This window comes from Oncorhynchus masou, chromosome 15 (assembly GCF_036934945.1).
Source record: "Oncorhynchus masou masou isolate Uvic2021 chromosome 15, UVic_Omas_1.1, whole genome shotgun sequence".
Taxonomy (NCBI): domain Eukaryota; kingdom Metazoa; phylum Chordata; class Actinopteri; order Salmoniformes; family Salmonidae; genus Oncorhynchus; species Oncorhynchus masou.
This window is the reverse complement of record NC_088226.1, coordinates 4,101,315-4,118,507: the sequence shown is the minus strand read 5'-3', so window position 1 is coordinate 4,118,507 and position 17,193 is coordinate 4,101,315. Positions and strand designations below refer to the sequence as shown.

The 17,193-nt window shown below is 44.6% G+C and overlaps 1 protein-coding gene across 2 annotated transcripts in view; it reads right to left on the bottom strand.

Moving 5' to 3' along the window:
- Window positions 1-905: 905 nt before the first annotated feature.
- The window catches only part of LOC135555375 (ras-associating and dilute domain-containing protein-like), a 33,974-nt gene continuing 17,686 nt past the window's right edge, over window positions 906-17,193 (bottom strand). The window contains exons 8-15 of one of the 2 annotated variants that reach the window (XM_064987745.1): window positions 16,715-16,934; window positions 16,181-16,353; window positions 10,315-10,459; window positions 8,472-8,635; window positions 7,922-8,309; window positions 3,659-3,813; window positions 2,212-2,351; window positions 906-2,035 (exon numbers count right to left, since the gene is read on the bottom strand). In XM_064987745.1, the coding sequence (XP_064843817.1) occupies window positions 1,936-2,035; window positions 2,212-2,351; window positions 3,659-3,813; window positions 7,922-8,309; window positions 8,472-8,635; window positions 10,315-10,459; window positions 16,181-16,353; window positions 16,715-16,934 (1,485 nt within the window). In that variant the 3' untranslated portion in view covers window positions 906-1,935. The remainder of the gene's footprint in view (window positions 2,036-2,211; window positions 2,352-3,658; window positions 3,814-7,921; window positions 8,310-8,471; window positions 8,636-10,314; window positions 10,460-16,180; window positions 16,354-16,714; window positions 16,935-17,193) is intronic. The other variant, XM_064987746.1, reaches the window with a different exon arrangement.

The following is a 17,193-nucleotide window of genomic DNA, read 5'->3' as shown; positions in this document are numbered from 1 at the left end:
GCTCTCTGGGGGAATGTGGCTCCACTGGAGGCCCTGAGGACTCACCCAGACAGGCAACACTGTTCTATGACTACAGGCTGGAGTTCCCTGACTGCCCCATCCTCAACTGTGACCACTACCTTGGTTCTAAGCGACCTCAGATTAGGGAGGACTACTTTGCATCAAGGCCTGTCTAGGTGACCTGTATAACTTATGTGTAACTTACTATATCAGCACTTTTTTGATGTACAGATTTATCTTTGTGTGACTAGCACCACGGAGCAATTACAGTTGATAATTGGCTGTGTTTAGCTAATTATTAAATCTGATAGTTAAAAGTGCATTAATGACAGTGTTATACCAGGGGAGAACATGGACGACTTGGGCAGAACACTCCTCACAATCAGCAGCTTCTGACATAGTTGTGTGTTTACCTGCAAGCATGAAGTATGCAAAGTGTGAGATTGCCTTTTCAATGCCAAAACAAGCATTTTCCTCAGGGCACAGTGGAGAACCCTGGGGTGTGTCAAATTGAGTGGTGTAGTGGAAAGTGCTGCTCTAGTGGAAACCAAAGGGCACTATAAATGGCGGCTCTTGTGGTGGCCCACTAAAGCGTGTCTGCCCTGTGTGAGACACTCCCTTGGTTCCCTGCTCCCTCCCCCCGTTTAAAAGCACTTGGTCAACAGCTGGAGTCCTCATTCACCCCAAAGTGTGCCGTTGCTTTATTTGGCCTTGTTACGTCCCACGTCGTAGAGTTCAACCATCTGGGGATGCAGGTTGTACCGTCTGTGAGGCAACAACCTCTATGAGTAGAAGGCAATGTAGGGATTGGGGAATAACTCAGGAATTTTGGAGCTCTGATTTTGCTTTAAAATCTAAGTAACATTTATTTAATATGTTCAAAAATACTGGACAATATAAGTATAAAAAAAAATGGAATACTCTTTTATTTGTCATCAATAAAATTGAAGACTTAACACTGTTAAGAGAGATAGTTGACTTAAAACTGTCATAAAGAGTCATTTGTTTATAAACATTTCATAAACAGTCATAAGTTATAGTGTCATTGTCACCACATGGGAAAAGTCAGAGATGTGTAGCAGTGATACCTCCAGGAATCTATATTAGATTATCACCGAGATCCACTGAAATGCCTTATAGATAACCATAGAGTCCATGACAACCTTTCGTTATACTGTAGTGCTTCAGAAAATATTTCACTAATAGCACTTCAGTAAATATCCAAAGTATACAGCGACTACAACATTAGAATGAGTCATTGTTTTTCCTCAAAAAATACATTATAATTTACAGTTCTATAAAAATGGTATATTTGCATAACTCCTTATGGGTTTTGTCATTTGTAAAGCTGAGCAATCTTCAGACAGAATGCTGTGCACTAGCCATTTGTAGTCAGTAGATAGTGTCCTTGAAGACAGTGAAAAAGCTCAACCTGCTCGCATCAACTGCGTTAACCGCTGTTCTTTTCTACTCTCCCAACCCAGTGTTTCCTGGGTACGAAGGACAGCTCACCATTTACATTTATTCACATCCTGGCAAGAAAAGGGGGCAACAGAAAACACTTCTGCAAAGCTGTCTGGACCATGTCGTTGATACACATGTAGTGTTTGCGTTTGAAATTGCATTCATTCAAAAGGGGTGCTTCAGAGAAGACTTGAGCAATAGTGGATTCAGTCTAGTGGTTTCATCCACCTTTGAGTGTCCTCCTGTTCATTCTATGTACAGTAAAGCTTCATTTCAAATACTCAGTGAGAAGAGATTATTCACCAAAACAAAATAAACAGTCAAGTGTATTTTATCCTTTGGTTGAGGATCACGTCTTGTGAAGTACTGACAGACAACTAAGCTCCTTAGTTGGATAAAAAGAGAAGATTAAGCTCCATTCTGAGGGTCAAAGTTCACGTGGGGAAGCCTCCAATGAAACCTTCCTTCCACTCAGCACGTGATCACTGAGCTCTTCCCCGTTGATTTGGACTCATTTTTGGCCACCAGCAATCTGAGGGCATCTCCAGATGAACGAATGAGCTCTCTACCACTGTGACGGAGAGAACGAGAGAGAACGTCAGAGGGTGTGTTAAACAGAGGGAGGGAACGACACTACTCTATGGTGTGTTTTATAACTCATATTACCTAAATAATATCCAGTACTCTATTATAACTTCTTAATCAACACAGGGTGGTAAAGACCAGTCTCCATCTTACACTACTTACATGTGGTATTCCATGCCCACCAGACTGATGCCGTTCACAGCCAGGATACGATCTCCCAACCTCAGCTTCTGGCACTGGGCGGCTGGGGACTCTGGTACCACTGACTTGATATAGATCCCAGTCATCTTCAGAGGTGTTTTCTACACAGGACACAAGAGGATGCAGGAAGCGTTGAGGTTGGTTCTGAGGACATGCCGTACCTGCACTATAGTATCACTACAGGAACATCTCCGTTGTTTCATCTCTATCCTACAGAGGACACAGGAGGATGCAGGAAGCGTTGAGGTTGGTTCTGAGGACATGCCGTACCTGCACTATAGTATCACTACAGGAACATCTCCGTTGTTTCATCTCTATCCTACAGAGGACACAGGAGGATGCAGGAAGCGTTGAGGTTGGTTCTGAGGACATGCCGTACCTGCACTATAGTATCACTACAGGAACATCTCCACTGTTTCATCTCTATCCTACAGAGGACACAGGAGGATGCAGGAAGCGTTGAGGTTGGTTCTGAGGACATGCCGTACCTGCACTATAGTATCACTACAGGAACATCTCCACTGTTTCATCTCTATCCTACAGAGGACACAGGAGGATGCAGGAAGCGTTGAGGTTGGTTCTGAGGACATGCCGTACCTGCACTATAGTATCACTACAGGAACATCTCCACTGTTTCATCTCTATCCTACAGAGGACACAGGAGGATGCAGGAAGCGTTGAGGTTGGTTCTGAGGACATGCCGTACCTGCACTATAGTATCACTACAGGAACATCTCCGTTGTTTCATCTCTATCCTACAGGGGGCACCACATGCTATAGAATCCTCCACAGCACTACACCTGCATGCATATACATGAGTAGAGGCTTTCACAGACCAGGCACGTTTCTGTTATGAATTAAATGATGAAAACAGCACTTTAGTGGAATTTGAAGCCAAAGGCAGACATTGGAATGACGGTAATAATAACCATTGCAGCTGCCTATTGTGCAATAGAGGAGTCTACTGGTTCTTATAAATTAGCTTTGTGTTCTCAATGTGGTTCATGGCTGACTTCAAAAGGAGGCCAACACAGTTACCACATGCTGTACACCTGTTAGTAAACACACACACACACACACACACACACACACACACACACACACACACACACACACACACACACACACACACACACACACACACACACACACACACACACACACACACACACACACACACACACACACACACACGACTTTGATGCATGATGATGTAACACAGTTAATAATGGGGAATATGTAACCTTTGTAACCAAACAGAATGTTAGAGCTTTTTCAAGTTCCATTGATTTCCCCATGCAGAGAGGTGACAAATAAGGAGGTAGAGAAACAAAAAGGAAGATGAGACTTGGGTGAAGGAGATGAACAAAGGAGGAGGTAGAGGAATAAAGACAAGGATTTCACCCACCATTCCATCCACCAGTGCCAGGCCGAGACCATGAGGTCCTCTGTGTAGCTCCACAGTAAACACTTCATCCCTCTCTTTCTCCTCCTCTTCCTCTGCATTATCTTCCTCCACATTCCCATTCCTTCTCTCAGAACATTCCCTTGGGCAGCTTCCTGCTGAGGAGACACACACAAGAACACCCCACATTAGACACAGTATCCAATCCAACCTTAACTCTGTTTAAAGTTATACTTTTCCAGTTATTGTGGTCCTTTTCATGAAATTATAAAGAAATCATATCACTGTGGCAATTTGAGACAAGGTTTACTTCAGGAGAAAACATGAAAGTAGTGTCTGTCTGTCTGTCTGTCTGTCTAGTCATATGAAAGAGAAGTTCACAATACTGGGCTTTTTTTTAAGTCCAGAGGCATTAGTGTTATAAGGATTATTATTTCTACCAATAGGAATATATATGGATCAAAGACTGGAGGTTCATCTGAGCTGCTCCAGAGGGACACGCAGTTGGTTTCACCTCCTCAACATACATATAACTACCACTAATATTGAACACAGATGTTGCATTTGGACTCCATATAAAAATCACATCAAGTCGGAGTGCTATAAAACTGTGGGGAGTCCACTAATTGCATAGACGTTGTAATGAGAACCATACAGAACCCCACTGAGAACAAGCTCTACATGTAAAGCTTTGGGGCCTTGGGAAAGCTCTTCCTCAGGTTGGTCTGGTGCTCTGTGGTGTATTTATCCTGTCACAACAACCTAGCCACCAGCAACAGTACCACCAGCATGCCCCCCCCCCTCTGTTGTCCCCCTGCTCTCCCCTGGTCTCCCCAGTATCTCCCTGCTCCCCCCTGGTGTCCCTCTGCTCTCCCTTGGTGTCCCCCTGCTCTCCCCCTGGTGTCCCCCTGCTCTCCCCCTGGTGTCCCCCTGCTCTCCCCTAGTCTCCACCTGGTGTCCCCCTGCTCTCCCCCTGGTGTCCCCCTGCTCTCCCCTAGTCTCCACCTGGTGTCCCCCTGCTCTCCCCTGATCTCCCTGGTCTCCCCCTGGTGTCCCCCTACTCTCCCCCTGGTGTTCCCCTGCTCTCCCCCTGGTGTCCCCCTGCTCTCCCCTGGTGTCCCCCTGCTCTCCCCCGGGTGTTCCCCTGCTCTCCCCCTGGTGTCCCCCTGGTGTCCCCCTGCTCTCCCCTGGTGTCCCCCTACTCTCCCCCTGGTGTTCCCCTGCTCTCCCCCTGGAGTCCCCTGCTCTCCCCTGGTGTTCCCCTGCTCTCCCCTGGTGTTCTCCTGCTCTCCCCCTGGTGTCCACCTGCTCTCCCCCGGGTGTCCCCCTGCTCTCCCCCTGCTCTCCCCCTGGTGTCCCCCTGCTCTCCCCCTGGAGTCCCCCTGCTCTCCCCCTGCTCTCCCCTGGAGTCCACCTGGTGTCCCCCTGCTCTCCCCCTGGTCTCCCCTAGTCTCCCTAGTCTCCCCCTAGTCTCCCCCTAGTCTCCCCCTGGTCTCTCCTGGTCTCCCCCTAGTCTCCCCCTAGTCTCCCCCGGTCCCCCTCTGGTCTCCCCCTGCTCTCCCCTGGTCTCCCCTGCTCTCCCCCAGCCCGAGCCCATCTGCCCCCCATACAGGACCTGCTCTGGACAATGCCTGTCCCGATTCAGATTCCACGCACCAACCCAACTGTAAATTCCCATGACGGGTCAGCCACTGATCTTTTCTCTCCTGACATCACCACCTCTCTGTAATTCTTGGTACAGATTAAAGGATTAGCAATGCTACCAAAATAGCGGTAAGTTACCGTTAGCGGCCAAAACCACCGAGGTTGAGCAGAGAGCAGGAGCACTATGGGACTGGGAGGCCACAGTAATACATGGTGGGAAGCTATGGCCAATGTCATAACCAGGGATATGACATGATTAGAGAATAATTCTGTGAAAGTGGGTAATGTTCAATAGTACATAATTTTCATAACAATATCTTAGGTTTATGACAAACTATTAAACCATAGAGCCCGTAAAAAGACAAGGGGCCAGGGAGCTTTAAGCAGGCGGTAAGCACTTACACACAATCAAGTATTACACAGAACGTTTGTCTCTGATTTAGAGTTGAGGGAATTATCTGGTGTTAATCAACAGGAAAGATTCTACTGGACTAACGCGCTTTTATTATCTAACATGTTCTTTGGATATGACCTGGGACTGTGGTATCTGAAATCAGAAACATTCAGGATTCTCACAATGTTTTAGATAAAGTGGCATCAAACTTATAGACTCACTCTCTTTTGCTAGGTGTTTGACTCAACGATTGTATCCCTTGAGAAAAGGTCAATGTACTGTATAGGACAGGCACACTAGACTACTATTTGAGAATGTCCGGCGGTCACACACATTTCCTAGGTGGCAAAGGTCCGGACAGGTATTGTCATTAATTGGCATAGTAACAAACCCCCTCCTCCCAACTCATGCGACCTCAAACTGTTTAAATTGTACACAGCCACATTGCTGGCTGAGAGAAAATGTTGTCAGTTTAAACCTAATATCCTGAAATTCTACGCATTTTGACATTTTAAAGCTAATTTCTTGATATTCTACACATTTTGACATTTCTGTGTGTTCATATGATACCTGAGTAACTGAACAAAATCAATGCGGGCCGCTGGTGTTGAGGCCCCTGGGCACGTAATCTGGCCATGATAACTACAGGATTTAGATAGCTGGTTAGTCTAATTTACCCATCTAGCTCACATGGGCTAGTAGTAATTCACTGAACATTCCTGACAGGTTATAAATAGCTCTCTAATGTCTGTCAGTGAATGACATAACAAGAGGAACTTGATCCGGACTGTGGTCCGCCTGTTGAGTATGGCTGGTATAGGACTTATATAAAAGTGTTAGAATCTTACACATTGTTTGAGACATCGCTAGAGAAAGCTGACCTGCTTTAGGGAGGGGACGTCATTGTTATCCCTGGAAGTTAACCCTGGAAGTGTCCCTCCCAGTTACGGAATAAGATGTTTAGTCCTTTCCTCCCTTTCTCAACTCAACTCCTCCACCACAGAATAAATCATAACCATCCCTTCCATCCACTCCTACAGATGACCTCATGAGCTTCAAAAAACAATAAGCCTGAGGAGAAAATTGCTTTTGCTCTACACATGGAATCCACCCTACAGGGAGAACACGACCTTTACACAGCCAGAACATCTCTTTATTCCTCCAATGACCTGTAGTTTCTGTCAGGATTTGGCCAGGGTTGTTCCGGGTTTTGGTCAGTAGATGCCCCCATTGTGCTTTTTGTCCTTATGTTTTTCCCTTGATCCCCATTAATTATTTGCACCTGTGCCTCGTTTCCTCTAATTGTATTTAAACCCTTAGTTTCCCTCAGTTCTGTGCTCTGTGTTTGTATGTTAGCACCCTGCCCTAGTGTTCTGTGTACTCTTGTCGATTCCGGGTGACGCTCTTGTGGTATTCTGTTTTTTGTTTTTGTTTATTTTTTGTGAGTTTCTTTTGAGGCCTTTTTGTGCTTTTCCTTCCACCTTTTGGATTTGCCATTTTTTGTATTTAAGGATTTTTTCTTTATTAAATACACCGTCTTAAGTACTGCTGTGTCTGCCTCATCTTCTGGGTTCTGCTGACTATTCGTGGCTCAGTTGGTTAAGTGACTGTTTCTCACTCCGGAGACCCAGGTTCAAACCGGGTCCTGACAGTTTCTGTCCAAAGTCAATAGGGTTGAAGAGATGAAGGGAGGATGAGAGCTCTCCTCCTCCTGTCATATCAAGCACCTTGTGTCAACCTGGAACCACTGGGGACAAATATGCACCAGGGTCTCCCGTGTCAAGCAGACAAATTCTTCCTTTAATGGAGCCTGTCAATCATTGGTGAGTTGATATTACGAGGGAGGCACAAGCTATCTAACTCCAGGGGTTAGGTACATGAGCCACAGTGTGAGCCGAGGTGGCTGTATTTGCTGTGACAGGAGTTTTACATCACTTTAATCAAAACCCGCAGAGGGAGGGAAAGGCCATGAAGGGATCCTCTGTTATTCTTTGTCTTCATAATTCATCCAAGGGGATTGAGACAGGATCCATTTCTTTTAGGATTACTATGTACAGTATGTGCCCCCCACTGTTACAGCATCATCAATCCTCTGTTATGATTGGTCAATAACACACTTCAGCTGACACATGACTTTTTATGCTTCTTTTCTATCAATCAGAGCTGTTTGTATTGTAACTGAATGCTCTGTATGTAGCCTGAGTGTATGACATAGCCCTCTGTGTTACCTTTCCTGTGCTGCCGTGCTGCTCCCTCCTGTAGGTCTGCCTCCAGCTCAGACTGAGACAGCTCCATGCCCTGGGGGGTGTTGGGGGGCGTCAGCAGGCAGGAGGGGTCCAGAGCCAGGCTCTTATGGCATCCCAGGTCAGCCTGGCTACTCCTAGGTAGGGTGTTCTGCAGCTCCAGACTCTTCAGCTTGTAGGTCAACTCTGCCTCTGCCAGGCAGCAGCTTAGGTCACCATGAGACCCCCGGGCCTGAGGGGGCGCCGCAGGGCTCAAAGAGTCCACCTCTGCCCTGAGCGAGGGGCGGGGAACTGGGTCAGGGACCACCACTGTGACAGAGGGCGAGGAGCGCGAGTTCGCAGACTTGGCGTCTGTAGCTGTCCCGCTGAGTGCCTGAAGGGAGGGAGAAGTCAATAAAGCAGAGATGGAAAAACATCAAAGTTAAAATGTCTCATTTACTGAGCACCACCAGTCCAGGGTGGCCACTGCCTCTCATTAGATTGTATATTTGTAAAATCTGGGTACACAGAGTCCGAAGGTCAGATAGGTGTTTACCTGCTGTGTTGTTTGACTGGTGGGGAGACTACGGATGAAGTCCTGCAGATGGCCGAGCTGCTCAAACAGAGCGGGCTCCGTGATTGGTTTACCCAACTCCAGGTAGAAGGTGCTGCTGGGCAGGATAAGGGGAGGGTGGTTGTCAAAACTCTCCAGGATGCCAGCTAGAGGAGGAGGGAAATACAGGACATCATTAAAGACAGAAGACGTGATTCAGAAAAGATTACAACAGAAGCTCTGGAAGAGCTTTCTCACGGTGTACACTACATTATTTATACTTGTTATTTCCTTTTACTTCATTAACTTAATTACATCTGATTTGTAGGTTAATCCTTTAGATTCTCCAGTTAAAGAAAGACAGTCATGGCCCCTAGGACAAGATAAAGTTACCCCCAGGGGGTGCCAGCGGGAGTTGGGCCATTCACACAGAAGAGGTGAGGTAACAGGGGACAGAGAATGGAGACAGGTGCCAAGTCCTATATTGCGAGGGGCGGATTTGAGAGTTAACTGTGGTGAGACTGATTGGGCTGGACAGGGTTCTCCTCTCTAACCTCCCCCCTGTACTCATTCTCCAATTTAGAGTTAGACTGGGGCAGGCAGACAGGATTACTCTGGGGAACACACTCAGCCGTCGTCGTCACCGGCCTACTAGCTGCCTTTCTGTTTATTTGTTTCACCTGTTTTTGTTTTAGGCTGATTAGTCGGGCTTTATTTACCAGTAGGCCCGCCTGCTCTTTGTGCGGGATTGTTTTTGTGTTACTTGTGTGCACGTCTGTGGGTTACATGTTTCCCATTTTCATGCGGTTTGCTGGACAGTTTAAGTCCCCTTGTTTGGGGCATTTGTTTTTGTGGGGTTGGGTTATGTTCGCCGTTTTGTGCATTAAAGTGGCACTACCCTGAACTCTCTGATTCCTGCGCCTGACTTCTCACCCACTACACCAAGAACGTTACAGCCACTCTCAGACACAACAGGGAATAGGCCTCTAGTTACTACCACCCTGACTACACCACTCGCGTCGCATTGCAAAATACATTTAGGAATCTATTATTCAATTATTGCACCCACACTGCTTGCACACATTAACGAGCGTCTGCGTTGCCAAGGGTTAAATAGAAGTCCTTTCTATTTCTGATGCAGATCGCGCTGCAAGTCCTGCCTCTCCCATCTCCTCATTGGTTTGTAGAAGCAGGTACCCACGTGCCATCTCCTCATTGGTTATACCCACGTCAGTGATTGAAAGACGCACTGTGTTGCTGGTCGTCGTGGTAATACTATGAAAGTTTAGATGCCAATCACCATATAAGTTCAAAGATGAAAAGGCCTGGAAGGAGGAAAGATGACTAGAAACGATTCGGTTGACCGTTTAATGTGTGGATTAATTGTCAAAGTAGAGGACCTTGTGCATTTCAGGTAAAATAACAACTCACTGTTTATATCTCAGGACAAATTAGCTAGCAACAGCAAGCTAACTACCTAAATTGCCATAAATGTTTAATGTTTTTTGACCTGTCCCCAAATGAATGTAATTGGTTCAGAGTTTGTCTTCGATATTTTAACCTGCCGTAACCTGTCGTGATCGCGTTTGGTGTAGGGGGACAAAATTACATTTATGCACGATGGCGGACGCGCTCAGCCGATTTGGGTTCCGTGTAACCTTATCAGGGCGACAGTGTAATCTGATTGAATCTTGGCAGAGTGAGTTTGTATACACAAGTGTACAGGCTACATAGGCTATGTGAATTTGTTTGTGTCCAAGAAATACATGTGTTTGTTTGTTTCAAAATATGGTTTATACACGTGAACGTGTCTGTTTGGCTACTGCTGTATCTGTGTTCCACTCACTGGTCCTGAGGGCAGCCTCTGCCTCGTCTGGTGAGGGGTTCCAGTCTGCAGGACAGGCCCTGCCTGGGTTATACTCCCTCAGCATGTGGTGCAGTTGGGCTGGGTTCAGAGGCATGAACTCAGTCCTCAGAGAGGTCCATGATGCCTGAAACACACACACACACACACACACACACACACACACACACACACACTCACACATTACAAGAATATCAAAGAACAGGCACAAGGACCATGATACAAGGAATATGATTGCATATTTCACAAAGGAGTAAACATGGCATCATTTAAATGCAAGAGCTGGCAGAGCTGTTTGATGTTATTGTTGTTAGTGAAACTATAAATGACAGGGTAGAATTTCCTCAGTGGGGTTATTTCAACACAAAGCTATTCTTGTAAAAAATATTTCAAACCACAAATCTGTCCAAGTACTGCATATTGCATATTTGTGTCAGATTATGTGGTGATGAATTCATTAGGAAAATAAATCTAGGACTGTAAGTAATACTTGTCATGCCAACCTCCATCACTGTCTGGAGTAATAAAATCAACACCCACGCGCAAACACGCGCGCGCACACACACACACACACACACACAGAATGGAGAAATGTTCAAATGCTTGATTGTGGGGGTCAATGTTCCTGAATGTCACATTTTCTATCCATATGACTAAACATTGATGAGTCATAAACGTAAAGCGTCAGATGTCATCAGAAGATGTGCTAATTACAGCGTCTAGATTCCTGTATGTGTTATATGACTATGAACAATCAGGTGTTTGTTATCCTCTCCGTTGATCTCTCTCTGGTTAGTGGGAATAAACACACAAGAAACTTAATCTTCAACTATTTCCTCATTCACTCAGACACACCTTGGAGAGCTGAGGTGTTTTAATGACTCTGTAACTAACCAGAAAGACATAGGTGAATCATTTCAAGATGACATCATTGGCATAGAGGTGTTATTGGTATGCTGACAGGCATTGTGTAGAATATATCAGACCATATTTACCCCAGCCTTGTATCCCTTCATTCCTCCAATGAGCCCACCCTCTTTGTCACATGACAGCACAGAGGCTGGCCAGAAGGAGGAGTTATGGGAATGTTTATAAGCAAGAGTGACTTATTTTTTACATTATTTTAAGTCTATATTTTCTATATCTACTATTTGACTTGGTGTATCCCAGTCATAAGTGGCCTAACATTATGGCATCAATGACACAATCTTCCTAACTTTGTATCATCAGTAGTTACTGGAGACAGAGAGAGCTCAGCCATAACAAAACCATGCCACATCACTGGTAATTTACTATGTCCTTCACTCCCTTGAGCCCAGAACTCCAGATGGAAAATGGAGAATATCACAAGGGTGTGTGCTCCATTTTACCAACCACAACATCTGACCTCATGCCATGGGAGTGATCCATACACAAAACCACCAGCCTCCTAGCAACCATCCCCACGAATAGAGGAGAGAGGCAACCTTTGACTGAGGGGAGACTGGTTCTACTACTGCGGAGCTGTTTTGGGGCTGTTACCATGGCTGCCTTCTGGTTAGATATTGAGAACAGGTGTTGTCTCATTGTATTAGCCCCTAATGGCTGTGGATTAAAGAGTGAAATGCTACACTGTCAGTCCGGTTGCACTGAGTCTCAGCAGGCTCCTTTCTCCATTCCTGGTGAATCAGATCAAGAAACTATCAACACTGGATCTAAATTAAATATGAGGGCAGCTGCAGGAGAAAATACAACTTTTTGACTGAATTTGATGCTTTAGGGCTGTGCAAACTATGGTTTTAAGATAAAACCAACAACTATCCTCAACAACGACAGTGCTGTAATTGGGATGAGTAGGAGGCGATTCTCTCATGTACTAACCCGGGAGAACATTACAAGACCATGACGTGTCCACAGCCTTCCTGCAGCCCCTGGACATTCATAGGATGAGACATACAGTAGTGTGGGCCTGTCACAGCAGAGGTCACTCTTTTCTATGAAGGTGACAGCGCTAAAGCCAGCCTTGTGTCACACACAGACTGGCAACTGGTTTTCCCAATCTCCCTCTTTACAGGTGTCATAAACATGACCAGAAACAGGATATGAGTGTGTGTTTAACATTTGTTTCTCCACTTATTTGTTTAATTTGTTCATTTAAACTTTATTTAACAAGGCAAGACAGTGAATAACAAATTCTTATTTACATTGACGGCCTACCCCGGCCAAACCCGGGTGACGCTGGGCCAATTGTGCGCCGCCCAATGTGACTCCCAATCACGGCCGGATGTGATACAGCCTGGAATCGTGTTAACTAACCCAACCACCACCAGATATGTTAAGGCTCAACTTCCCCCAGTAAACATGATCCTCCTTTCAATGGATTACAGAGAGAATGGCATGCTTAAGGAAGGATTAACTACTCAGTGGCACACAGTTTAAAGCCACAGGCATCAACAACATGGGATTTAAACATACATAGAGTGGCCATGACCCCACTGTCCGAGGATGTCTAAGGGGGAGTTGGGATATGCAAAAAACACATTTCCAATTCACACGTTTATAATATACACACTTGTACATGTGTGAAACAGGATAAATATAAGCACCCACCTAATTATGAATTATTATTATGTCTATTTGTTTAAGTTCTAGGTTCAAGGACTGCCTATCTTGGCAAAATGTGTATTTTCTTCATCAATAGATGAGAAGTCATTGCATAATAGGAGATGTAGAGTACAATTTGATGGGAAAAATTCCATTGTTTCCAAGCATTCTTTCCCCTCTCCCACAGCTCTGTCAGGCTTTTTTAATGATGTCATGTGGTGGTGCGTGTGAGTTCCACTCAGCTGACATCCGTCAGTGAAAAAAAGCTTTCAGCTCTAACATTTTTCATCTGTTCCATACCTTGTGAAACACCTGTGGTCTACAATGGATACATTCAGAATTGCTATAGTGGACAAAAATGTTGTCATTAACACCCCATTGCCTCATTGCTTTACCATTACATCTAGATGTTGTCATCACACCGATAGTGTTAAGACCAGTCTAACTGTTCTCATAACATCAGAAGTGTGTATCGTACTAAGATAATAACATAGTGATAGTAGTTTGAATGGGCCATTGTGGGGTGAGAGATGTTGTTTGTTCACTGCCACAGTAGTTGTGGGAGAAGGTGTGTGTACACAGACTGTTGGTTTTATACCTCTATAGAGCCTTACTAAACATTCCCCTGCAGGTACCTGAAGCCTGCAGTATCATTCCAGATCTGATAACTGGCCAGGGCAGGGGAATGTTTAGTAAGGTGCTATAGAGGTATAAACCCAACAGTCTGTGTACACACACCTTCTCCCACAACTAGTGTGGCAGTGAACAAACAACATCTCTCACCCCACAATGGTCCATTCAAACTACTATCACAATGTTATTATCTTATAACTACTTCAACAGTATCACCTCCATCAAAGACAACATGCATTTCTAAGAGTAAAACCTAGTTAGCAATGAAATGTAGGGAAACAGAGTTTCAGTGATGATTCATGAGTGTTTTCAATGTTTTGCCAGATTTTCCTAAATCCTTCCCAAAGGTTTCCCACTCGAGGCATGTTCGGTATGCCAATACTCTCCCGTGGGCAGATTCTGCATGTAGACCCAAGAATCTGCTGGGACTGAATGGGATCCCTGTGATAACGAACTGCAGTAGTTTCAGTCTTTGGGTTTTCGTCACTGGTTATATGGACTAGAGGTCGACCGATTATGATTTTTCAACGCCAATACCGATACCGATTATTGGAGGACAAAAAAAAGCCAATACCGGTTAATCGGACGGTTTTTAAAATGTATTTGTAATAATGACAATTACAACCATACTGAATGAACACTTATTTTAACTTAATATAATACATCAATATACATCAAATTAGCCTCAAATAAATATTGAAACATGTTCAATTTGGTTTAAATAATGCAAAAACAAAGTGTTGGAGAAGAAAGTAAAAGTGCAATATGTGCCATGTAAGAAAGCTAACGTTTAAGTTCCTTGCTCAGAACATGAGAACATATGAAAGCTGGTGGTTCCTTTTAACATGAGTCTTCAATATTCCCAGGTAAGAAGTTTTAGGTTGTAGTTATTATAGGAATTATTGGACTATTTCTCTCTATACCATTTGTATTTCATATACCTTTGACTATTGGATGTTCTTATAGGCATTTTAGTATTGCCAGTGTAACAGTATAGCTTCCGTATCTCTCCTCGCTCCTACCTGGGCACGAACCAGGAACACAACGACAACAGCCACCCTCGAAGCAGCGTTAGCCATGCAGAGCAAGGGGAACAACTACTCCAAGTCTCAGAGCGAGTGACGTTTGAAATGCTATTAGCGCGCACCCCGCTAACTAGCTAGCCATTTCACATTACATTACACCAGCCTAATCTTGGAAGTTGATAGGCTTGAAGTCATAGACAGCAGAGCTGATGGCAAAACGCACAAAAGTGCTGTTTGAATTAATGCTTATGAGCCTGCTGGTGCCTACCATCGCTCTGTCAGACTGCTCTATCAAATCATAGACTTAATTATTACATAATAACACACAGAATTGCGAGCCTTAGGGCATTAATATGGTCAAATCCGGAAACTATCATCTCGAAAACAAGACGTTTATTCTTTCAGTGAAATACGGAACCGTTCCGTATTTTATCTAACGGGTGGCATCGATAAGTCTAAATATTCCTGTTACATTGCACAACCTTCAATATTATGTCATAATTATGTAAAATTCTGGCAGATTAGTTCGCAATGAGCCAGGCGGCCCAAACTGTTGCATATACCCTGACTCTGCGTGCAATGAACGCAAGAGAAGTGACAATTTCACCTGGTTAATATTGCCTGCTAACCTGGATTTATTTTTGCTAAATATGCAGGTTTAAAAATATATAGTTCTGTGTATTGATTTTAAGAAAGGCATTGGTGTTTATGGTTAGGTACACGTTGGAGCAACGACAGTCCTTTTTCGTGAATGCGCACCGCATTGATTATATGCAACGTAGGACATGCTAGATAAACTAGTAATATCATCAACCATGTGTAGTTATAACTAGTGATTATGATTGATTAAGTTTAATGCTAGCTAGCAACTTACCTTGGCTTCTTACTGCATTCGCGTAACAGGCAGGCTCCTCGTGAGGCAGGGGGTTAGAGCGTTGGACTCGTTAACCGTAAGGTTGCAAGATTGAATCCCTGAGCTGACAAGGTAAAAATCTGTCGTTCTGCCCCTGACCAAGGCAGTTAACCCACCGTTCCTAGCCGTCATTGAAAATAAGAATGTGTTCTTAACTGACTTGCCTCGTTAGATAAAGATTAAATAAAGGTGTAAAAGAAAAAGAAAAAAGAAAATCGGCAAAATCGATGTCCAAAATTACCAATTTCTGATTGTTACGAAAACTTGAAATCGGCCCTAATGGACGTATCAGGCTGGAACTAAAGCGGGGCTTAAACTGCTTGGCTACAAGTGATTCACATGTGGCCCACACAGATCGGAAGGGGGGAGGAGGCTTTGGATAAGAGTTTCTTTTTGCGAGGGTGGAAACGTTGCAAACTGCCGGAACTCACAATTCCTAACACGTATAGACCCAGAAGTAAATCACGCAGTTGACCAAATGAATAATGATTTTACTTTTGGGTTAACAGAGATTAGTGTACCAATAATGAACTGAGACACTTGGTGATGTACAGTCTAATACACTGTAAAATACCATTTTGATACACTATATATTCAGACTGCTTTGGACATCTTGGCTGCAGTGTTATTTAGTGCTCTGACTCAGCAGACCAAACCAAAACAGGAAGAGAAAATAAAGGAAGTGCCCTCTGACCTGTAGTAAGTTCTCCTTGGGCGTTGCCAGCAGATTGACAGCAGCAGAGAGCTTCTGGAAGAACTCCACAGCCAGGTCTCCTAGGCCCATCCCCTGTATCCAGTCCATCAGCAGGTCCAGGTTGGCCCTGATCTGCACCCCTCTAGACCACTGGTAGAACCCACCTCCAGAGCCTGCAGAACAAAACACCACTCAGACATGCTCATGTAATTTCGATCATAGCTATTGAGTGTAATGAAACTTCTATAAGATGCAGCATGCTAGCAGATACCCATAGACTTCCAGTTATTGCACAGGCTCTAGTTAGCATTGGCTCACGAAACTACCTCTAACATTCTTCATAGTGGACACAAAAACATAAAAATGCTATCCACAAGTTAATCTTACTCTGGGGAAAGTCCAAATCCCAAAGTATCCCATTAGGACATACAGTATGTATTTTATGAGGATACTTGTGATAGGACTTTGAGGATTTTAAAGATTTGATCCTACAAAACCCCATGGATGAGAAACAGAGCATGTTGAAGGTCTCACCTCTCTCCATGAGTGCGTTGAAGAGGGATGCGTTGGTGAAGAAGAAGAGGTAGGCGCAGAGCTGCGAGCTGATGTCAGAGTGCACCTGGAAGGCGTTGAGCAGAGACAGCGCCTCCTTCAGGACATCCAGGATGCCACTCACGCCCTCGGGCACACGCAGCTGCCCGCTCTCCGAGAACGGGTTCCCATCCAGCAGGCCTGGCAGTGCCGAGTACATACTCTGAGGATAGAGAGAGGCATGCTAGAGGTGTTAGTCACAGCTACATGACTTTACCTCACTGTACCATAGTCTAGCACAACACCTCTCTGAGGAGAGAGAGGGAGATAAGAAACCTTACAGTCACAGCTACTGTACCCAGTACCACTAATACAGAAAGTATACTGCATTATATATTTATCTTTAAAAGGGACGTTTTGTCAGCGATTCTCACTTTATCAGCCATACTCTCTATAAAATAAACCTTCATCAACATGCAAAA